The sequence below is a fragment of the Dermacentor andersoni genome, chromosome 2 (assembly GCF_023375885.2).
Source record: "Dermacentor andersoni chromosome 2, qqDerAnde1_hic_scaffold, whole genome shotgun sequence".
In the NCBI taxonomy this organism is placed as follows: domain Eukaryota; kingdom Metazoa; phylum Arthropoda; class Arachnida; order Ixodida; family Ixodidae; genus Dermacentor; species Dermacentor andersoni.
In genome coordinates this window covers 13,359,790-13,384,077 of record NC_092815.1, presented here as the reverse complement: position 1 = coordinate 13,384,077, position 24,288 = coordinate 13,359,790, and the positions used below count along the sequence as shown (strand labels likewise).

Below are 24,288 nucleotides of genomic sequence, written 5' to 3'. Positions count from 1 at the left end.
CTGTAGTCGCTGACACCCGATGAAGCAGTGCTGATTAAGCCTGGTGGCCTAGGCAGTGTGGCCGTTGTGATAATGAGCCCCAAGCTGCCATGAAATGCTTGCCGCTAATATGTCTGTACGGGTGGTTCATCAGTGATTGGTCCCAAGATCATGCTTGCGGGTTGGAGTGGCAGCTGTTGAAGCAGCCTGAATTACGTTGCCGCATATTCGACATGATCCGTGTGCTTATTGGTGGCTAATTGGGCTGATCTTTGCACATGTTTTCGCATTTAAAGGGGCCCTGAACCACTTCTTATAGAAGTCGAGAAATGCATTCGAAGTTCAATTAGACTATTTCAGAAATACTTTGTTGCAAAAAGTTCTTCAATGCATTCAGCAGAAGCGGAGTTAGGGGCAATCATAGTGTTCGTGGTGTTTCCATTCCTTCTTCATTGAACTGCACTGCGAAGGCTGCAGTGGAGCTGGGTGTGCCCACAACAGTCTGCCTACTGAACATCACTGTGGCGTGCAGTTCAAATTTGATTTTGAGTGTTCACATAGGTGGCACAGTTTCTGATTTTCGCGCCTATGACAGCCCAATCGTGCCAAACATAGTTGTCCTCAGTGAACTGTAGTGCTCTCAGCCATTGGACTCATCGCGATGGTTGCAGTATCAACGCTATTGTCACATGTATTTCTTTATCTCCTTTGGGCGACGGCTTAAGCTCTTCTTTAACTACCGTATTTACTCGCATAATGATCGCACTTTTTTGACAAAAAATTGACACAAATTCAGGGGTGTGATCGTTACGCAAATTAAATTTCCCACAAAAAGAAATGTTTTTCTTCATCCTGCGTTTGCTGCGGCATGGCAACAGGTCAACAAATAGGCGGCTGCCACTGTATGTAGTGCGGGACACAAAAAAAAAATGGCGGCTGGCGGAGCAAGTCGAACGCGATTTTTTTTCGTCTCGTGAGTACATTACGTGCATTGAAACAGTTTCTTCAGTATCAATGATGAATAATATTGTTAATATTGGCAAGTTCGTGGCAATAACGCAGCCATGTCCACTTTAAGGGGACAGAAACACATGGCGGGCGTGCGGCGGAAATTGCGGCATTTGTCTTCACTACTATCCTAACACAGCACATTTCCGCTAAGGGTGGGCGAATATCTTAGCTGTGTTACAAGCGTCGGCGTATGAATAGGGTACACTTCCAACATATCAGTGTAAACGTGGCTGCTATCGTTGCCGCTCGCGGTTTGTTGCGTGCCCACGAGTGCAGACGAGAATCAAAAGGCACCTTTTTTGTTATTGTTGACCACAACCATTATAAAGCCTACACATAATAAAGACAAGTTTGGTTGCAGCTTTTTGTTTGTCATGGAAGTGCGGAAAGTGATGAAAAGAATGAAATGGTGCATCTGCTGAAGAATGTTTGGTGCGTGCAGACCGCTTGGTTTGTCTTGAAGAGTTGTTCGCATAGCAGTCGACAGATGGTAAGTGCGATCATTATTAGTTAGACTTGGCACACGACATATCGCTGCGGTAAGTTCAGGGTGCGATCATTACACGAGAAATAAAAGAAATCGAATTTCGACCACAAAATTCATGGGTGCAATCATTATGCGAGTAAATACGGTATGTCAGCAATCGACGCCACCTGGGGCTGTGGCCTTGGGTAGAACTTCTGTAGCTCTTCCCATACGACCGCTCTTATCGTCTTGTGCAGGTCACCAGCGTGTAGCGCTTGAGCTTCGGCGGAGTTTGTTGTCAGTGGAGGCTGGTTATATTGCCTGGTGGGCATTTCAAACGTCTTCTCTATCGCTGTGGCCTCCGAAACAAAATCAGTGACAGTCTTGGGCAGGTTGCGTATTGATCCAGTGAAGAGTTGTTCTTCCACACCCCGCATCAAGAACCAAACTTCCTTTTCTTCAGACATGTCGGGGTCGGCATGGCAGAAGAGGCGAGTCATTTCCTCAGCAAAGATTGCGATGTTCTCGTTTGGCAGCTGCATGTGGGTTTCTAGTAGAGCTTGGGCTCACCCTTGTGCACGACACTCGTAAAGGTTCGCAGGAAGCCACTACGGAACAGGTCCCATGTTGTCAGGGTTGACTCCCGGTTCTCAAACCTCATTCTGGTGGCAAGCTTGTCATCGGAGTGCCAGTTGTTGAAACTCGCAGTTTGTTCGTAGGTCTCCAGCCAGGTTTCTGGGTCTTCAGCTGTTGATCCACAGAATGTTGGTGGCTCCCTGAGCCTTGCCAGCACGATAGGGGATGCTGGGGCTGCCATCGGGGTTGTAGACTTGGCCACAATCTTCGTTGTCTCAGGTAGAAGTCCAACTTCTGTGGGCAGGTGTTTTAGCCTGCTCAATGGTCCGGGACGACGGTCTGGGACTGCAGCCGATCGAGCCTCCTTGCCCACCGTTTAGCAGATCGGGATGGATTTTTTGGGGCCCTTTCCGACATCAACATCTGGAAATAAGTGGATCATTGTGGCGACGGACTACATCACCCGCTTCGCTGAAACGAAAGCTCTGCCAAAAGGTAGTGCAGCTGAAGCGGTGAAATCCTTCATCGAGAACATCTGCTGCAACACGGTGCCCCAGAAGTCCTCATCGCCAACACAGGAACGGCATTTACAGCAGAGCTCACCCAATCCTTTTGGCAGTATAGTCAGACAAGCCAGAGGAGGACAACTGCTTACCACCTACAGACGAATGGGCTTAAGGGTAGCGCCTGAACAAAACCCTCGCCGACATGCTAGCAATGTACATTGATGTCGAGCACAAGATGTGGGGTGCAGTCCTGCCGTATGTAACCTTCGCTTATAACATGGCAGCGCAAGAAACAACTCAAATGATGGTGTTCAAGCTAATTTATGGAAGGAACCCGACAACGACTCTTGACGCCATGTTGCCGCATGTCACCGGCGAAGAGAATCTCGACGTCGCCGCCTATCTCCGGCCTGTAGCCTGAAGCCTGTAGCTGTGCTGACTTTTACCCCATCTTGTATCCTGCTCTGGAATATGCTTCATTACCAAAGCACCCTCAACAAATTTCGTGCTACTAGTAGTGGTGCGTACGCAATTGATAGCTGTCCCTAGCCGTACTTTCCGAGCCGCTGCTTTGTAGTGGATCCAGTCAAAAGTGGTTGGCCAAGTCTAATATGGCAGCGACTTCCGTCTGCAGGAAATAGTCGTCGATGGACGACAAAAATGAGGATGACGATAATGGCGAGGACCTCGAAAAGCACATGCAGGCATATTAAGTGACACGAAGCTTGCACGCCGGTGAGCGCAGTGGCGTTCACACATCACAGTTTTGTGCTATCATGTGCCCAGCTGTGTTTACATTGCTTCTTTGGGTGATCTCGTTGCTCCCTGAAATCGATACTTGGACTGGTCGCTACAAACAAGACTCCAAATAATTACCTGTTGCACTCTGAAGCCACTGATGTTCCCTGCCGTGATTACTGGGTCATTAGCTTCTTATAGTATAAACCCCCATGCAAGCGATCTTGCACGCGACAGCGATAAGCGACGCGATGGAGATGGCTGTCGCGTTCGCTCGTTGCCTACAAGTTGCACCCCATGCGAGCGATGACTTCGAGCGACGTCTCCCCAGTGTTGCCGGTATCAGGGCAGCAATATAGGCGCCGAAACTAGCGTGACGCGTGCTTTATTACCTTAAGTTGATGTGTTTTACTGTAAAAAGCAGCATAAAATATTTCTGAAAGTTTTGCAGTATGTTCTTATCCTTGCACGTATAAAAATTCAATCGTTTGCTCGTTCCCTGCGACAATCGGAAGTACTTGAGTTTTGTACATCCAGTTCCGGCTAGCCGCTCATAGCACTTCCGGGCGACGAGCGACGAATTCTAGATTTGCAGCACCGAGCGATCGCGCGACAAGACCGAGCGATCTGTTCACGCGACGGCCCGATCCGTCGCTCGTCGCTGTCGCGCACAAAATCGCGCTCATGGGGTTTAGCCTTATTGCAGCAGAAAAACAAGATCGCACATTTTTGTTTCAGTACTCCTTTAAGCTGTTCTACCAGCTCTAACGAACTTTGGGGCTTTGCATAGCTGAACTTTATACTTTATTTTTTTAAACTTTGTTCCTTTGTTGTTTTGTTACTTTTGTTTTTTGCTGTCCTGTTTGTAGCATCGGGACGGTGCTTTTTGAGAGGGGCATTGACCGCTTTTTCACTGTCTAACAAATGTTATTGCTCAGCGCAGGATGTGCCCGCATGTATCAGAAGTTTCTTGAATGTTATTGATGGTTCTATCTGCTGTCTGTAGTGGCTGAAGCTTGTGTAATCTAGTTGCATGTGTGACACGAATTGTGTAGAACTTTGTGGAAGACACGTGGGTACCAGTGATTTTTCTGGAACCTTCGATTACTCCTGTATGCAAGCTGACGCGCTTGACCAGCAGATCAGATTTTCGCCGATCACCAACTGTGTTTGACGCTTTGTTCTTCCAGTGTAGCCTGTTTTTGAGGGCACAGGTTCGCCCAATAAAACGCTAGTTTCGTCACAGTTTTGCTGCTTTCGTCACCGTCACTACTGTGTGACACTATGTATCACATCGCAGCTATATGCAACTGCAGGGTTTGTTTTGTGCATGACGAGGTTAGAGTGTGCACTCATGCTCCTGCCTGGCAGTGCTACGTGGTGCGGACTGGCTTTGTCCTGCATCAGCTTGACCGATGGATAGTCACATCCAACTTGCACATTTTGAAACGCTATCAATAGCTCAATTATTACAAAGTGAAATCTGCCAAGACGTCTAACCAGGAGCAGCCAGGAGTGAGCGCACGCTGGTAAGCTAGCGTGTGGTCTGGCTTCAAGTTTCGTGTGGCTCGAGGCTAGTTGAGTGCATGTCCGAAACTACTCGAAATTAGCTAGACCCAACGGCTGTGATTAGCAGGGTGGCCAAAGTTGAATTCCTATGCAGGTGGCCGTGACCAAGCATGAGCAAACAATCGGCGGCTTATTCTGGAAGTACGTAATTATTATAGAAATTCAAAAGCAGGTTTTTGTTTGTTTCAGCCTGTTTATTAAACTGCGTCGATAAATATGTGCAGCAACATTAAGAAGAAGCACACTGATCCAAACACCCCTTTGATTGATGTCAGCTAGTGGCCAATAGCAGCCGCGTGTGGAAATGATATTACAAAATAAACTGTCCAGAAAAGAGTGAGGAGCAGGCTCTTGTTGAAAAGAGAGCATTTGAGAGCAAGGTAACCTTGTGCCCCGCTTGCAAGATTGGTGGCTGAAATGGTCACAGCACTGTATGCTATCTGCGTACTGTGTTTTCCTGGGTTCTGAACCAACCCTCAGACTTGATGAAAAAACACTGCAATTACAAATAGTTTTTTCAGTAGATGTCATTGCCGAATTTTGTTTGTTGTTTGTCTTTTTTGTTCATCATCCTGTTTATATATATTAACTGCTAGAAGGAGAGGTACTTTGTTTGGGCTGCATTCTTTTGGTGATGCTTACTTGTTTTAATTCTTTTGTTTTCACAAAAATTCAGAGGATTGTCAAGATGAATAAGATGGAAGATGATGAACTGGACGACAGCATGATGATGCCTGAGGAGCTGGAGGCACTCTCAGGTGTGAAATAATGCCTGCAAATTGTTGTTTAGTCAAGAGTAAACCGCCAAGAAAATTTTCGAAGCCTTGTTGCTCTGCTTTGTTAAATATGCATGGTATTAAGTCATGGGTTATTTTTTTGTTGACTTCTATTAAAGGCCAACTGCTGTGAAATTTCGCATTGTGTAAAAAAAATTGTGCTGATAGCTACAGAGAAGGCTCAACACAAAACTGATTGTAAAACGCAAATTGGTGCATCAGAAACTCGGAAAAATCCGTGTGTTCTCTATTGAAACTGGAAAATGCACTGCCATTACAGCTCACCAAAAGTGACAAAGAACCAACTTGCTCAAACCGGTGTGCCTCTTTACTGCTTAAAACTCATTGTATGCTTCTTGTAGATGCACTTACAAGGTGTTGCAATGTGTCTTAAAGGCCAACTGCAACGAAATTTTCAACTGCGTAAAAAGCCTAGTATCTAGACATGCAGTAGCCTCTGTGCAAAATCGTACGCTTGAAATACAGGTCAGTGCATCACAAAGAGCTAGCAAAAATCAATGTTTTTCATACCGAAACTGAAAGGAATGCCGCCATTATTGCTCGGCGGAAGTGATGTACAGTGAAGAATGGAGAACCAGCGCCTGTGCTGTCTTGTGTCTGCCTTCCTTGCTTGTAGTCCGTGCCATTGTATCAGCGAACGGGTCCCACACGTCTGCTAGCCACAGAGTTTGTATACTTTGTTAGCCGCTTCGTGCGCTGTGACAACACTGTTGCGCGCCCGCAATGTTCTTTTAATAGAGAGTTTTAGTTTAGGAGATGCAAGGCGTTGGGGCCCCTAGCGCTTGGGTGCATTTGCGTACGCAAGCAGAAACACGTTATAGGTTAGCGGCCCCAAACGCAAGCCGCAGTGAGGCCGCATGCGCTTGCAGCGCCATCAACGTCTGATCTTTGCTGCATTATCATTCTTTAAAACATGAAATCAAGCATATGAAGTAAAGCACATAAAACTATTCTTATTTAAAAGCAGTTAATAGAGAGGTTTAGAGTGTCCGGTATTCGGGTAAACCCAGGCTGGGGCGTTGGGAACGGGAGCGGCCTGCATGTTGCAGCCACCTGGTGGTGCAAAGCTCAAACAGACAAAAACAGCTAATATTGCAGTAACCAATTGTATTTTACTTTGCTGAGGGTAGAAATTTTTGGCAGCAACACAATTACGCCAGTGCCGAAAATTTACACCAGCAGCGAAGTAGAATATACTTGGTTACAGCAATATTAGCTGCTTTTGTCCGTTTGAGCTTTGCGCCGCCAGGTGGATGCACGATGCAGGCCGATCCCGTTTATGGCTCCGCCCCAATGCCCCAACTTCGTTTACTCGAATACCGGACACGCTAAACCTCTCTAATATATATATAAAAACGGCGTCTGTCGACACTTGGCAAAATATTTATTTGATTATCTACCCGCTAGCTACTCGTAAGTTCTCCTACACTGCGAGAGTCACGTGGGTAACGTGACCACTTAGGGGCAGCAATGTTTTCGGCCGGCCAAACAACCCAAGGAAACAAGCAGACGTAGCGGTCTGCGCGTGCGCAGTACCGTCGCCCCTAGTTGTGTACGCAAGCCGCTTGCGTCCCCTAAACTGAAACTCTCTAATGTGAAGTATTCTGCGAGTCCAGCTGCTTTACTTTATCTGGTAGTCTACGGTCAACAGCAGGGCCTTAATGTGTTCTGCCTCTGCTCGAAGAACAGCTCATTGGGGTGGCTAAAATAAAGGTGCGATATAGTGTGGCAATATAGTCTGTGCGCGATCCACGCGTAGCGTCTCCGGCAGGATGTATCCGACTTCACCACCACTGCCTGGCACGCTGGAAGTGTCAGACTCGTCATCTGATTAGACAAATACCGCCATCTGTAGTATAAAGGATAATAAGTAGCTGAGGCTTGGCATGGCTGGGCTAGAGGGGCTCTGTGCTAAGTGTGCGTGAACTCACGGCCAGACAGGCCGGACTGCAGCTGTGATAAAACTTTGCCCATTTTGCTATGGCGGCATTGCGTTGCTATATGGCTTGCCGCCATATCTACACCATGGCCGCCATGTCGCGTTCTCCTTTGTGACAAATGTAGCGTGTAGTTGCTGCTCATTTTTAGCCCTGCGTCAAAAAGGATTTCGTTCGCCTACAGTGAAATCTTGTTACTACGAACACCAGATTAACAAACATTTCAGATTAACCAACTTTTCAGAAATCCCCAGCTGACTTCTTATGGCTTCAACGTAAAAATATTTCAGTACCATGACCTTTAGAATACTGAACTTTTCAGAATAATGATTGTTATTCAGTCTTCATGTCATGTTAACAATGCCTCAGTACTATGAACTAATACTCCAAAATCTAGGGATTATTAGATTTCCACGTATCTTTCACGGCAACTGAAACAGTAGGCTAGAAGACGACAAGGCGTAGAAAGTGGATGCCGCGGTGCACGGGTTTAGGAAAGCTGAAACAGTGCTCAATAAAAAAATGCGGGAGAGAATTTTTTAAAAATCAATTCCAGAGGTGACAACGCATCAGGTTTTACGAGTGCATAGTCTGCCCAGGCAAGCGTCGCCTAGCATCAGAGGCGCGTCTCTTCCTTTTTTTGCCCTTCTTCCTACGCAAGCCTCTTTCTGTGACCATACTCGCTGGGATGCCACACGGTTGCACTTTGCACTTTCCGGGCGGTGTTGTCTACGCACGCTTGCACTTTGGGATAGTACAGGTGTCCGCCTCGAGTAAGACAGTTGCGGTGTCCACGGCAAGGAATGTGGAAACAAACAAGTAACATTGCGCTTTTGAAGCAGCATGGAGCTTCCCTTTTGTCAGCAGTTTTCTCAGCGTCGGCGTCTTCTTTGTGCGCTTCCCTCTTACTATAAGTTGCTTCAATGGTGCGTGGCGACAAAATCTATGGAAAACAGCAACAGCGAGGGCCAAGAGCCAACGGCAACGTTTTTATGGATAGCTCAAATGTTCAGGCCTTATGAACTGATGGGCGGAATGGTCAATTTTGGGGCCTTCACTCAAACGACCTTTCAGAATAACGAAAGATTTTCGGTGGCCCCACGTGATTCGTTATATCAGGATTTGACTGTACTTCGACGTGTCTGATGTAGAGACACATGAAATATCTTGAAGATGATGCACTACTGGAAATGATAGCTCAATAATATCGCCCCTGAACAGAACTTACCTTTGAACGCTACCTTTGGTTTTCGTGCATGACATATAGTACTTACAGTCACTCTGAGAAAGCATTTGCCAAGCAAATCTTGATGGGTAAGTGACTGCGGTTGAAATTTAGCTTGTGCAACTTCGTCAACTGCAGTTTATATGCTTTGTGCGTGTTGGCTGGTCCACGTTGCACTTGTCTGCTGTGTCACTGTGCATGCTTTCCCTCTGAAAGCTGGAACAGGAAGGGTGTGTTCGGCCAACCTCTACTCAGTGTTGTGTACTGCACAGCCATTTCTCGTGCACTAGTACATAGCCGACGGCAACGCACATGTCGGCATTCTTGCAACAACTCAAATCACATCGCAATAGGGAGAACGCAGGCCGAGAGAGACGCCCATCAACTCGCAAATGATGAGCAAGCAATGTGCCTGGCTCCCTTGGCGCAAAATGGCGCAACTTGGAGATCAACAGTTGCGTATGGTTCTTCAATATTTGCCACATCCGAACTGCAACCGCCTTGCTGCCAGGTACATGCGTCGTCCGCATAGGCGCTATTTAATAGCTGATAATAACAAAATTAGGCAATTACCAGCCCTGCGGCTAGGCATTTATAGTCAATTTAGCCCAAGTGAAATTTTGTTGCAGTTGGCATTTAAAGACAAATACCATTGAGATAGCTTCCAATGTACTGCATGCGAGTCTGAGATTGATGTCATATGCACCCTATTGGTAGCTGTGTGGCGAGCCTTTATATGCAGCTAAGTTAAATTTGTTCCATGGTTGCTAGACTTCTGGCTTTGCTGCAGTCACTTTGGTAATGTCTGCTATCCATTTAAAACAAATTGAGCTCAAGTGAGATTTCATTGCAGTTGGCTTTTAATACCCGTTTACTGGTTGTAAAGTCAGTTGTTCCACAAGGCCAGAAGAGGCGGCCAAGCTAATGGCAGTGCAGTGTCTCACAGTCAGAATGTATGTGCACAGTCTCAGCACCTTATTTACATAAGATGGAAAATGCAGACGGGCTCTTGTGACACAACTGTGTGCACCAAATTTGGTCTGGTTTGGTGCTTATGAGTGTGGCTCAACCCACTATGGGGGATCGGCCATGAATCGGGTGGCACTAGGTCGGGTGGCACTCCAGTGGCTGCTGCTTTGCAGGCCCCATATCTTGAAAGCGATGTGCGATGTGGACAAAGTGTGCTGAGTGCCGGTAGCTTTGTATGCGCTGTGCTTTCGACGTTTAGTTTGCATTGAAGTGAGAGACAGCACAAAGGTCAATTTGCTCACTGCTGCTGCCACGCTTCTCCAACTCTTCACTCCAACGTTTTGACAGCAACTTTCTGCGGTCATCGAGCGAGATGTGTTGATGTTTGCGTGTGCACGCATGACACCGTGCTTGTTAATTTAGTTAGTAAGCAAATGTTTACAAGTTTATATGGCTGATAGAACTACTATCCTTACTTAGCATAGCTGTCTACTAATTTGCTATTGCAACCGATGCTTTGACTCTCAAGTAAAACTGTGACTTTTTTATTATCTTAATTTCTTACTTTGGACGTTTGTCACTCACTCTTTGCAATAACATTGTTACACATTGCAACCAATGTTTAGGAGTGGGACGTTTCGGATAAAACAGAAATTTTTTGTCAGATTATCAGGGTCTGTTGTAAGGACTCTACTGTATTTGATATTAGTTTCAATTTGAATTTCAGTATTGATGGTTTTGAAAGTATTTAAAGAAAACAAATGTAACAGGACAAGCCAAAAATGACAAATTTTTTAAACGGACTGTCTACTTAAGTATTTTTAGTGCAATAGAAAGCCTACCATTTGAAGCGTTTAAATGTGCTGTGGTTTCTCTGGAAAGCAAATAGAAATATTTAGAACAATTTTTCTATCTCTGTAGTCTCTTAAAATTGTATGGGCACCGACGATAGTGATAAAACCTGATGTCTATGACGTGTTCCGGCTCGCAAAATTGCTTCTGCTGCTATTCAGCCTACAAGAGCATAGCCTTTAAGGTCCACATTCAAGACGCAGAGGGCACCACCCTATAAGGCGTGGATTTGGACGCCACCTATTACTGGGCGCTATGGCAATCATGGAGGCCATGCATCAATGCAGTACTTAATCAATGCACAGCTCGGCTATCAGGCGAAGGAGATACGCGAGACATGCCATATAAGAAGGAAGGCACCTGATTGTGTCAGCGGTACCTCAGTTTAGCTGCACAACAGTGAGATGAGGTTTATTGAAGAGCTTAATTAGGTTGCATGTTGCCTGAACAGAAAGTTATTTTTGGCGTTTTGGGTTTTGCTGCACATGCGCAATGGTGTATTTCTGGACTGTACTTACTTGTGGTCTTTGTGTAATAAAAATTAGTTGCAAGTCTGTACCTGTCCTTGTGTCATGCTCTCTCTCTGTGGTCGTTGGTTCCTGTAGTTAAAATTTTTGCTAAATTGAAGAGTGTTTGAATTACGAGCTTTGAAGGTTAGCTTTTTGCTTTTGTTTTTCAATTTGATCAGAACCTGACTTCTATGCCAAGCTGGCTGGCAGCATAGCACCTGAAATATATGGACACGAAGATGTCAAAAAAGCACTGCTGCTTCTGCTTGTAGGAGGCATCGACCGCAACCCAAATGGCATGAAGATTAGAGGTGAGTTCTGTTTTTTCATTTGATACTTCAAATCAGACCTCTTGCTTGTGTGCATGCTACTTGTGGCGAAATCAGCAAAGGGATATCGGTGCCTGTCTGGTTTGCAGAGTGTTTTTTCATTTCCCCTCTCCTCTAGGCAACATCAACATTTGTTTAATGGGCGACCCTGGCGTGGCGAAGTCACAGTTGCTGTCTTACATTGATCGACTTGCACCAAGAAGTAAGTTAAGGTCATGTTGATTACTTCTTAATAAGTACCTGCGTGCCACTACATTCGGTGGCCATTAAGCCACATTTAGTTTATTATTGCGTCATTCCATGAGGATTTCAAAGCAATGCTGGGAAAAAGCAAAAGAACTTTAAATTCTTGGGAGTGCTAGTGTAAAGCTTCTGATGTCAGGTGGAAACGCACAATATAGCCAACTGCTTTGTGATCTTTTTATGCGCTTGTTTCATGCCAGGTTAGAACCAACTGTGACTACTAGATACCTAACATTTTCAGCAGGTGCATTTTCTACAGGCTCCAAATGTGGCAGTTGAAATGTATAAATTTTTGCTGAACCAGGGGAGGTGTTCCGTAACAGTCCACCTAGTAGACATGTCCATTTCATCTGCTTCTCAAGTGCCGATTGGCTGGGGTGGGCTGCGTGTGCACAGCAGCCAGGTGCCACAGTCAATCAGCACTTCAGCAGCAGACGAAATGGACATGTCCACTAGGTGGACGCTTACGGAACACCTCCCCTGGTGTAGTTATTATGTAGCAGAACTATGAAAAAGGTTGGCTCTGTAAATTTATTGCACAATTCAACGCACCAAGCAGCAGCAGAATGTGTTGGACAAGTGTGCTGACATTTGCTTTCAGATCTGTTTAATTTATGCAAGCGGTCTTGCAGTTTTCAACTAAATTGTATCATGGAGCGTGGCATTCAGGCAAACTACATGAAAGGTGTGCTTGAAAGTTGCAGTCTCATTTCTCGTGATACTGGGAAAAGGTCATATGGTGCTTCCGCACCATGGATTTATCGCTTACACTGTTCATTAATACAAATGCAGCTGATGACAATTGCACACCTGACTATTTTTGTTTTGCAGGTCAGTATACAACAGGTCGTGGCTCATCTGGTGTTGGTCTGACTGCGTCCGTCATGAAGGACCCACTGACAGGTGAAATGACACTTGAAGGAGGTGCACTTGTGCTGGCCGACCGGGGCGTTTGTTGCATTGACGAGTTTGACAAAATGATGGACAGTGATCGTACTGCAATACATGAGGTCATGGAGCAGCAGACCATCTCTATTGCTAAGGTGCAGCCATCTACTTGTCACCTTTGAAGCTGTTCTGTTTCCTTTCTTTATTACTGCTATGTCACCTTAAAATTGTTCTCTCAGCACTGTTACTTGTGATGCTGGGTGCAATGTTCAGTTCTCTGAAGCTCTTGTGCATATTGTAATAGCTTTAGTATGAATGAATGCTTATAATTAGGGGCACATTAAAGAACCCCAGATTGCTAAAGGTATTCTAGACTCCTCTGCCACAACATACCTCAGAATCATATTGTGGTTCTGGCACATAAAACCCTAGAATTTAATTTAACTTTAGCATCAAATAATCTTGTGCTCTGGGTAGAACTTGGTGTTTTCTGAGCACGCAAGTGTTCAGTAACCAAACAAGGCTCAACTTAGGCTGTCAACTTTCCTTACATTAGGGCTGTTGTACAGTCGAAACCTGTGATAACGAAATCCTGTGACTACGAAATTCTTCCAACAAAATATTTTCGCATCCCCGGCAAATGTCCATAGGATTCAATACATTTTGCACCTCTTGAGAACGAAATGTCATTGTGCTATAATCCCACAGCAACAAAATTTGCCAGAACGTAACCTCGCATATTACCTACTCGCGCAAGGCTAGCGGCCTCCAAAATGTGTTCAAATGCGATTGCTTAGCACTAAAAAATTGTGTAACCTACCACCACAATGCACATGTTTGGGCACCGCCCAAACATGTGCATTGGGCTGTGCAACATGTGCAAAAGCGACCAAGCTCCAGAAGCAATTGCACCGGAACACGTCAACGCTGCTGTCTTGTTTGTTGATCGCCCGTTTGAAGCGGCACATGTATAGCTACCGACATGTAACAATTGTTTTTGCACACCTAGTGCAGTGCATAATGTGCGCCTCGGCTAGAAAAATGCAGCAAAAACAAGGGAATCCATGTCCTACTTACTTGGAATTGTTTATAGCGGTTGCAGCGTAATGTGCCACGCATTGGGCCGTGATTGAGTGGTCGCCCAGGAATATGCATTCCTTGCTTCAAGAACGCTAGTTTTGTTGCCACCTGTGAGGCATTGTGTGAGGATTCGGTGCCATACGTGAATTTGTGCGAAGGGGCTGTAATCTCGATCGACTGCCTTCGGGTATACGAGATACGATCACTTTCGTACTTGGCCCCGGCACATCAGTGCCTATGGGCGACAGCATGCTCTGGAGAAATGCTGCTGCATGATTGGAGTGCTGTTGCTCTGCGACCGTGGCCAAGTTACACAAAATCTCTCAAAAGTGATCGTATTTCCGAAAGCAATTGACCGAGAATACTGCTCCACGGCAGTGCTGCCACTGCTGATCGGCGCACTTCGTACTGTCGGCTATGCGGCTCTATATCCTCAAACAAGCTTCCAAAGAAGGCTAACGGAATTTTGACTGTAAAGTTTTGTTCTGCGATGCATTGTGTATCTGTGCTGTCTCATTTCGCAACAACGAAATTCTCGCAAAGGTGAATTTTTTTTCGTTCCCGCTGATTTCGTTATTGCGAGGTTCAACTGTAGCATAAGGAAAGCTGTCGTTGCAGCAATAGTGTTTGATGCTTCATACCTTTTTATTGCTTGCTGCAGGCTGGCATTATGACAACTCTGAATGCACGCACGTCCATTCTGGCAGCAGCCAATCCTGCATACGGTCGCTACAACCCAAAACGCACCATTGAGCAGAATGTTCAACTGCCAGCTGCGCTTCTATCACGTTTTGACCTATTGTGGCTCATCCAGGACAAACCTGACCGAGAAAACGACCTCAGGTGTGTCTAGCCTGCCTATTGTGTGTAACAAATACCATAGCAGTTTTCTTATACTACCGTATTTACTCGAATCTAGGCCGGCCCCGATTCTAAGCCGACTTCCGAGTGCCCGAGGCCAGAAAAAATAAAAGGAACTTGCTTCGTATGCTGTCTGATAAAGAAAGTGAGGACAGTGTTCACAAAATGAAAACAGCATTTCCTTAGTAAGGACATGCCGAGCTCACTCTACATCATCGCTGCTAGCCTCGTATGCTTGCGTACGCGCGCGCCCACACATGCGCAGACAGTGCGGCATGGCTCGCACGCTTCGAAACGCAGCACGATCTTGGTGAACAGCTCCTCTCTGTTATCGTGCACTTATCTTCATTATCGCTTGCATAGCGTTGCGGCACATGCAAAAAGCGTCACCCGTTGCCCCCTCCAACAACGGACGTTTTTTTCATCGATGCTGAAGGCCCAGCCGTCTTGAATGTATGATGTTGCCTCTGCAGCTAGCACAACGTTTCGTTTGAAAGTGGCACCATAGTGGCATCGCCTGGTTGGTGCCATTACGATAACGCCACACCACACGCCGATAAGACACAGGTCAAAATGGTGACATCGCTTGTGTGCTTCATTTGGCTTCTGGCGTGGCTAGTAGCAGCTGTGATACTGACTATTCTAGATTGCGCTAGCTATCTGCCATTCATTTTCAATTACAGTCAACGACTGAATTTTCGGACGCCCAAATTTTCAGACATGCCTGATATTTCGGACGTCTTCGCGGCACCGCCACGAGCCCCATAGAATCAATGTATAAGGACATCTGAAGTTTCGGACGCTCGAACCCTCCGCCGTCCAATTTTCCAGACTTTTTGACGGACGGAAGGAATTTTTGGCTCCTCGCGCAGCGCCCTTGAGAAGGAAATCCACTTGCAGCCGAAGCATATCACCGCTTTGAAGCACAACTAGCCGAATCTAGTCGTCACACACCGATTTGGTCTGGCCACGCTGGCTATGTTCATCGCCGCACTTCCGCCTCCGGCGGAGTTTCCGGAGCGGTGCCATTTTGTTTGTTTGTTTGCGCAGGCCACGTTTTGGCTAGCGTGGTGTGTGGTTGTCTTGTGTCAAGTGTGCTCTGCAACGCTAGGCCTAGGTGCTTCGACGCTCGTGAGCAAACTCCACTGTTCGCAACTTGGGGATTTCGCTTGCCTTTGATGGCGCCCACTCCGTCTTCATCGTCCTCGCCGATGGCATCGAAGCGCGGAAAGCAGTACCGTCGGACGACGTGATCAACGACCTCCGCTCTGCTGGGGTTTCCATACCCACGGAAATAACTTTTGAACAGTTTGTTGACGCTGACAACGAGCTCGACTTCCGTGCAGAACTGACTGACGAGGAAATAGTCCGTCGGGTTGTGGGGGATTCAGAAGACTCCGATGTTGAAAATGAGGAGCCAATGCCTGCGTCACCTACAGGCGCCGAGTTGACGCGAGCACTGTTGACTCTTTCATCGGTGTACAGTGCTGACATGACCCTTGCTCAGATCGAGGCGAATATGATCGCATGCAACCGGAACGCCGTCAAAACAACAATGAACAAGTTCTTCAAGCCACTGCAGCAATAACACCGCCTGCCCGACGATGCACATGTACATAATAAACCGGCAGTCGGCTGCATACAGAGTTTTTGAACGCCTCTTTTTATAGCCACTTCACTGATGCTGTGGCAGGGTTTCGGAAGCCTGTTACTTCGCCCTTTACCTCTAGATCTGAGAAAAAAATAAAAAGGGTGCGTTTTTTTGCATGCATTCATTTTTTCAGACTGCCTGAATTTTCGGACGTTTTTACGTTCCCTAGAGGGTCCGAAAAATCGGTCGTTGACTGTACTAACTGCCGTGTTTTTTAAAATCATCGAATCTAAGCCGACCTAGAGTTTGCTATATGATTACTTGAAAAAAACTAACAGCCTAGATTCTAATAAATACGGTATATTTTTCTTGAATTGTGGCATACTATACAGCAACGAATGGGGCCTTATTAAAAACTTCTTACATACATTAGGCTTCCGTTTATTCGACTCCAGTTAATTAGATTTTTTGCGCCTGACTCTGTGGGGACCCAAATAGCGACCCCTTGGTGGCAGCGTGCGTCTCGGTGAAGCTTAGGGGACAGTGAATGAGTTGAACACAAGCCATTTCCTATTGAAAATGCCTTATTTTTAGCCTGTCCTAGGAAGATTTTCAAACAATAACAGTAGTTCACAATGTCTGATTGCAGTACTTATCAGATTCTAACACAGCTTATTTTTTGCCCTAAGAACATCGGGCCGAAACGAACAGTTGTGGCGTTCGTATGCTTTGCCGCTCTCATTGGCCTCCTCCGTCCATGGCACACAGCAAGTCATTAAAAAGCAGTCCAGCGCCCATACTTTCCAGGGCACAAGAAATCTGCCTTGCGACAGCATTTGCAGCACACATTTTTTCTCTAGTGTGGTTGGGTTATATGGCTGTATTGCAGCGAAACTGACTTTAGGAAATCGGCCGCCACTGTGCAACACGTTAGACCGTAGGCCCCTCTCCCCCCTACCTTTTCCTCTTTTTTTTTTTTTTTTTTTGCTAAAAAATAGGGTGCGATAGATTTCTACTTTGTTTAGGAGTTTCGATGTTATCTCTGTGTCAGTTGTGTGCTTTGGATACATGGAAAGCAGGCACATCTTTGGTTTGAGCAAATATTGCCAAATGAGTCAGCTCTGTGTTCTGATATTTTTTCTGGATCTTGCTTAATTCGACTTGCTGGATCATTCTGTCAGCTTCGCCAGTCCTGTCAGGGTCAAATAAACGGAAATCGTCTTTATTTTTGTGACATTTAGAGGCTTAAATGTTCTGTTTGTGCAGGTACTTGATACTAGAGAACCCTGGTAATTTTCTTAATTGTTGCATTTGTGCAGCCACAGCCTATGTGCTCCCTTATGCTGCAAATCAACTCTGTGGGAATGCATAAGGTGGAGGACTTTCATGAAGGTGAAGCACATTAAAGAACCCAGGTAGACAAAATGAACCGGAGGACCCCCACTGCAGCTTGCCTCATAATCATATCTTGGTTTTGGCATGTAAAATCATAGAATTTAATTTTTAATAAAAGTGAAAATTGCCATCCGCCTGACAGTGGCGTGAAGCTAAGAACAAAACCCGTGCTTTGGAGCTTCATGCTACTGTCAGGTGATGATAACTTCCCCTTTCATGAAACTACCTACACCTTGTGAATTCTCACAGAACTGATTTGCCATATCCAGTGTCCCTGCGCTTCAAGTTGCCGATTAAGTTGGTCTTGCGCTACATTCTTCTAGCCTCCTGGTTAGGTCACGTCAGGTGGGCTGCCTTGGAAAGGCATTGGTCTTCACTTTGATCCTTGGACAAAGACAAATTTGTCTTGCACTGCAAAGTTTTCTTTCTAAGAAACCATAGTGTTTTTCTTTTCTTTTGTAAATTGTGCCACTGCCAAGTGAATTACAATGTTCTCTTACATTGTCAATATTGTGCGGTAAAACCCTCATTATAACGAAGTTAAAGGGAGAGCCCAAATGACTTCGTTATATCCATTATTGTGCTTTTCTTTAATATATGCCCCATGGGGTACAGAACTTTAGACACGTATAGAAGAAGGCGGTTTTGAAGCCCATGGAACCCTTGCATGGCCACTTGCCACTTGGCTCGTCCATAGCGTTATGAAACTGGTGAAGCGGTCGAAGCAAATAGCTTGCACGTTGTGACGCGAGCAAAGTCTGTCGTGTTCAAGCAGCACTCGGCACACTGACGACACAGATAATCCAGACTGATCCACTGCTCACACGTGGCTCCACTGTGTGACTGAGGAGGCTAACGAACCTCACCAGCTTGGTTTGGCTGACTCTGGCCTCCAAGATTGCATTGGTGCTGATGTGATCTTGGAGGCCACGCCTAGCTGCACCAGCCTGTGCGGTGTGCCACATTGAGAGAAGTGGATGCACTCGTTTTTTGCACCGCATTACACAAGCAGTGGTTCACCATCGCCATTGTACTTCTCTTTCTAATGTGCGTCGCGTAGGCTAATGCAGGTTGGGAACAGCTAGGCTTGGCCTCCGAGATTTGCATTGGTGCAATCTCTGAGGCCATGCCTAGCTACACCAGCCTGTGTGGCGCCACAATGAGAGACAAAAGTGGGATGGGAATAATGAGCAGCTGCTTATGTGTAGCTACGCACACTGAAGTGTGTATGTAAGTTTTGCCTAAAACATTGTAGTGTGCAGCTCTTGTCATTAACTTCACCATACCATCCTGCTTCCTTTTCACATCCTATCTGCATTGGTTCCCTCAAACCCTTTTCCCAGAGTGGAGTAGCAGGCTAGAAGCACGTCACTCAGGCTGACCTCTCCACATTTCTGCCATTAAGGAGCTGTCTCTCTCGGCAGTGAAAAACTCCAGTGTTGCTCAATGGCGTATTCAATGGGATTTTTTAGCATCTGCTCCGTATGTGTGCTGACACCCGTGGCAAGAAATATATTTTGTGCAGAAGGGTCGGGTATTTTTTAGCTTTGGAGACAAATCCAGTTCGTTATATTCATAGGCAGGACTATTTTCCTTGGTTAAACTTTGTTATATTGTAACGTAGGTTGAAGGTGGAGGCTAGCAAAATAGACGTGGTGTCTATACTGGCGGACCAGAAGAGAATTTGCAGCTGACGCACTTCGTCTTCATGATGCCAGCCTTTGCGCTTGCGTTCCTGCGGTGTAGAAAACCCTCATCCTTGTGTCAATATCCCATTTCATTATAACGAGGTCCAAATGTATTCCTGGCTCTTATAATTTCCTTGCTCTTTCTTATGTCCCATGTGAAATTTATAGTTGTGGTTCTATTGTATTTAACAGCATCACTTCAGGGCACCTTTAACAAACAATTTTATTTGTGATGAACCCTTTCAAACCAGAATGGAAGCTCCACCACATGGTTTAACTTGCTGTTGACTGTTGAAAGCAATGAGCACTGAAGCAAATTTGTCTTGTGGTGTCTACATTGTCTACATTGTCATTGAACATGTACTAATAGCAGCTTAAGAACCTTAAGTGCACCTGGCAGCAGCACAGTTGAGTTGAGCATTAGCAGTACTGAGTAGCTCCATGGTTGAAAATGGCCAAGTTGAGGCTTCAGCAGCAGCTGTTGCCTCTCCTCGCTTTCCGAGATGCTTTCACTGACAAATGTTAAAGAGAAGCAATCAGTTTGAAGTGTGAGGCTCACAAGTTGTATAAGTGCTGGCTGTTTTCAAATTGCACCACAGTTATACAGCAGTGAAAATGACCATGTACTGGCACTGTTTCTGCGTTGACAGAATGAAGGTGGTGGTTTGATACGTCAAAGTCGCATGGCCGTCCATTTTTTCATGTCATTTGAGTATATGTTACAATGTTTCAATGCTATGCTCTTCTTTGCATCCCTCTTCTCAGATTGGCAAACCACATCACTTTTGTGCACAAGAACTGCTCAGAGCCACCACAGGGCACCCATAAACCACTGGACATGCGTCTCATGCGGCGTTACATTGCACTGTGTAAAAGTAAGCAACCTGTGGTTCCTGAGGAACTGACAGACTACATTGTCAGTGCATATGTTGAGATGCGCAAGGAAGCACGTAACAGCAAAGATGCTACCTTCATGTCACCCAGAACATTGCTAGCCATTCTACGCCTTGCCACTGCTCTGGTATGCACTTTCTCATAGTATCTTTTATTTTTTAAATGTGTTTCTGTCATGTATGTTGGCTTCTGGATAATTACCTTGAGCATCCTATGACAAGTTTACTGTTACGAAATGAATAGTGTCTCCTGGCCAAAGTGATAATTTATTACACCTGCTTTCTCAGAGACAAGTGGGCTCCCCTCTCAGTAATTAGTGGATTGCGTGCAACAGAATTTTTGGAATGGAGAAAATTTAGGGCAGACCTTGTTTTGCTATCATCTGAGAGTTGTGACTGTGATACACTTTGGTCTGCAGGCAACTATCGTTGTGCTTCCTGTGACAGTGATGGAGAACAGTGTTCAGGATATTGGTGTTGTTCAGCACGTTTCGTACGAATTAGAACTCCAGAAAAGGCCATTTTCTCAAGTTGGTCTTTAGCTGCTCCAGTCAAGAGTGCTCCAAAATGTTGGATGTAATAAATTACAACTTTGATTGAAGACATCGTTCACTTTGAAGTTAACGCAACCTGTTGCAGTGCTGTCGAAATTTTAGCTTTTAAGCCTGTACTAAATCTTTTCAGCAAATTTAATACATTGGTATGGAGAACATATTTTGCTCAGAAGTTACGTTCTAATTTGTTTAACAGGCCGGGTTTTTTTAGTAGTCCTTCAGCTTTCCTGGCTGTAGCCAGCCTTCTTTTAGCGTGAGCAGAGTGCTTGCCTGAATTCTTTTACATGCGGTGCACGTTGGTTGCTCTTGTAGAGAAAATCTGGCATAATGTAATATATAAGCTCGAACTTTTGGAAAATGTGCATATTTGAAGCGGCATGATACTTAGGTACTACATCCTGTTACTTTATGTGTTTTCTCTTACCAGCTGTTACCAGCTGTAAGAAAGAAAACTGCTTACTTAAAAAGTCTCCTAGATTAACCACTGCAGATTTCTATTAGTACAATTAAACCTCGATATAACAAACTTCAACATAACGAAATTCTCAATATAACGAAGTATTTAACTTTTCATAACCTCTTGTTCATAGAACACCATGTATTTAGAACCTCAATATATAAAGTGTGTTTATGCGATTTTAATATAACGAAATTTCGCTTCCACAGCAAGGAAATGCCGAGACAATAAATGGAAACTTCCGCGCAGATAGTCAAACGATCGAATTACAAGTGGCTGCTTGAAAACGCACCTCTCAAATCGCATCACGGGACAAGAGCGACCGCCGAAGTCAAGCCGCATAATGTTCCGTATAAAGTTCAAGAGCAATAAGATCATATTGTGCCCCACACACATTGTGCTTTAGGTGCGATTGAAAGTCTGCGAGGGTGAGAAAGAAAGATGCTGACTTCACACACGAGTGCTGTCTCCCCAGAGAAAGAGAGGGAGGGGAGCAGGCTCGCGGTAATGCGATTTCTGGCGCATGTTTCGGCTGTGCCTGCGCATGGCTGAGTGCATACGCAGCTATGCACCCTGCTTTCTAGGTAATCTGCCGCATGTGCAAAAAGTGGCCGTGCCAAGACGGTGTAACATCATGTAGGCTGTCTTTCCGCATGTTTAGTATTGATGGTTGCGTAAGTTGCTAGAGGTTCGGTGACCCGTTGGAGCGAGAGGCAGACGAAGCATACACTCCCTTCCTGCTGCTGGCGCTTTTCATGGTAGCGTCATCCCAGTACAGGCGACGCTATCAGCCTTGGGGCCAAAGTGAATGCGAAAGCGTAGCTGGCTTCGCTTAATTCGTACCGCCTATGTGAAGATATCGTCAACGCAGCAGGAAACCGTATCATTCGTCGCTGACTCTCATATTCACCAAAATTATTTGTTTTCTCATTCAAATTTCCTTTTTTCGATTGCCCGATAATTCAGAACATTCTGCAGCCCCTTTCCGTGCAAGAAAAATCAATTGGTGACTACTTGCACAAGAGGTCAAATTTCAATACAATGAATTTCAACATAACGAAGTAAATTGCCGATTTTACCTGCTTCGTTGTATTGAAGTTTAACTGTATTTGGATGGCTGTGTAGGTGAAGAGAATATCTTGCAGAAATAAACTTGCACAGGTACGTAGGTACAAATGGCACAGGTACATAGACTGAAAATTTCGTTTGGCGCATTCACTGTACCCTATACTGCCATTGTTGGAGTTGCCACTGGGGTCACCGTTAGGGTTAGGTGTGTACATGCTGATCAGCCAAGTTGGGATTGTCTGGCTAATACCAATTTTAGGATCGAAATTTGGGCCCATGGAAATGTATCAGCGCCGGCCAGGACTTTCAGTTAAGATTGAATTGATCGGAGAATATACCTAGCATTCCAGCAATGTTGTCAATGTTGCTGGAACGCTAGTTACAGGAAGGCACTGCAAGGGCTGTCCGTAGCACGGCACTCACCGGCGATCACGGCACGGACCTTCGTCTTCCTCTTCAGTCGGCACATACACAGGGGCGTGTCTGCTTCATTACAATTGTTATAAGTGGGTTCCACTGTACTTAAAATTTTTCCTGCTGCCAGCGTATGCTTGACTCATTCCGTACCACGCCCATTGGGCATCGTTAGCCTAATAACAATAATTTCGATATCGCCGCTTTCGATACCTTCCGCACTGCTCACGGACACATTGCGCTATTGGACATGAAGGAGGAGAACAATATTTTTGTTTGCTAAGCAGTTCGCCCCCCCCCCCCCCCCCCCCCCCCCCCCCCAGCGGCGATTTTTGAACACGCCCCGAAGTTTTCACGATCGTCAAAGTAGAAAGCAAAAATGGCCACGTCTGGGAGTGTGTGCTCGCTTCAAAAGATTGCAGATCTCGCGCTTCCGCTGTGGCTGCTTTTATCAATGGATCGAGCAGCAGCGAGTCTGAGGATGCTGTCTTCGTCAGACTTTGACTTTGAGAGCGACGATGACGCAAGCCAGCCCAGAACATTGGCGGTCGCAGCCTGGCACGCCAAACTGTAGTGCTTGGACTTAAATTTTTGTAGTGAACTATATCTGCTCAGTGAAAATTTTTGATTTTTTTGGAGCTAGTGCCTATTAGGCGGCAGTACATTTTGTATACCTCATATATTTTTCTACATAATTTTCTTAGTAGATACAAGCGTGTCTCTGCAAACTTCATTCATTTTATCCCACAATCTTGACTTTGGTAATTTATATCTTTTTTATGACGTACATCTCGTTAATAAAACATTTATGCATGAAAAGTGCATTCATTGTGCTTATTGTTTATGTATTACATAAAATATTGAGTGCAGTAATTCCTTTAGAAAAAGAAAAGTCTGGCATAACCTACAAAAATCACCTATTTTCCCCATGGTAGGGAAAGAGTTAATATTTCCCCCAAGCTTTGCTTCTGCTGTATTGCCCAATGTTTTAGATGTTGCAAAAAAAAAAAAGGAAAGAATGGTTGCTGTCTTTCGACATTTTATTTTTTAATTATTATTCATGGCATTTGTACTATGAAACCCATGAATAACCTGGAAAAGTCGGGTAATTTGGAATACGAATTTGTTAGACAACCTTGGTTTTAGTCATTCTAAGCCAACGGCATCATTTAGCTGCACACCTTCACAGTAGCATGACAACATATTTGCTCAGATACAAGGTATTGTGCATTTTACAGTATAATTGCTGAAGAAAGCCTGCACGCTCTCTAAAGATCTCAAGAAATGTTGTGTTGTCATGTTTGCACACATTTAAAATTGTGCTTTTACCTGTGTTAATACACCTTTGCAGCATACGTTTTGAATGTGAAACAGTTAAATACCGTCATTTTACTTTCCTTAAGTGTACTGCTCTTGTTTCTAAACAGTCGTTGGTTCTATTTCCTTATGTTGCAGGCAAGGCTTCGATTGGTTGAGGTGGTTGAAAAAGACGATGTTAACGAAGCTATGCGTCTCATGGAAATGTCAAGAGACTCGCTCGTACAGCACACAGAGTCTGGTGGCAGGTAAGCATCGTCACTTTGTGATAACTGTGGCACACATTGAAAAGATGGCCCTTTGGTACCACTAGAAATGTGTCCAGTTCCGGTGCTTTTAGATTGAAACATTTTATTTAAAGACAATAATATCGCAA

At 45.2% G+C, this 24,288-nt stretch overlaps 1 protein-coding gene across 1 annotated transcript in view; it reads left to right on the top strand.

The window, feature by feature from the left end:
- Positions 1–24,288, top strand: part of Mcm7 (minichromosome maintenance 7) — a 53,849-nt gene that overhangs the window by 26,488 nt on the left and 3,073 nt on the right. Inside the window, exons 8-14 of the mRNA XM_050190092.3 lie at positions 5,522–5,603; positions 11,314–11,445; positions 11,582–11,665; positions 12,538–12,749; positions 14,336–14,517; positions 19,975–20,230; positions 24,051–24,160. Coding sequence (XP_050046049.1) covers positions 5,522–5,603; positions 11,314–11,445; positions 11,582–11,665; positions 12,538–12,749; positions 14,336–14,517; positions 19,975–20,230; positions 24,051–24,160 — 1,058 coding nt within the window. The remainder of the gene's footprint in view (positions 1–5,521; positions 5,604–11,313; positions 11,446–11,581; positions 11,666–12,537; positions 12,750–14,335; positions 14,518–19,974; positions 20,231–24,050; positions 24,161–24,288) is intronic.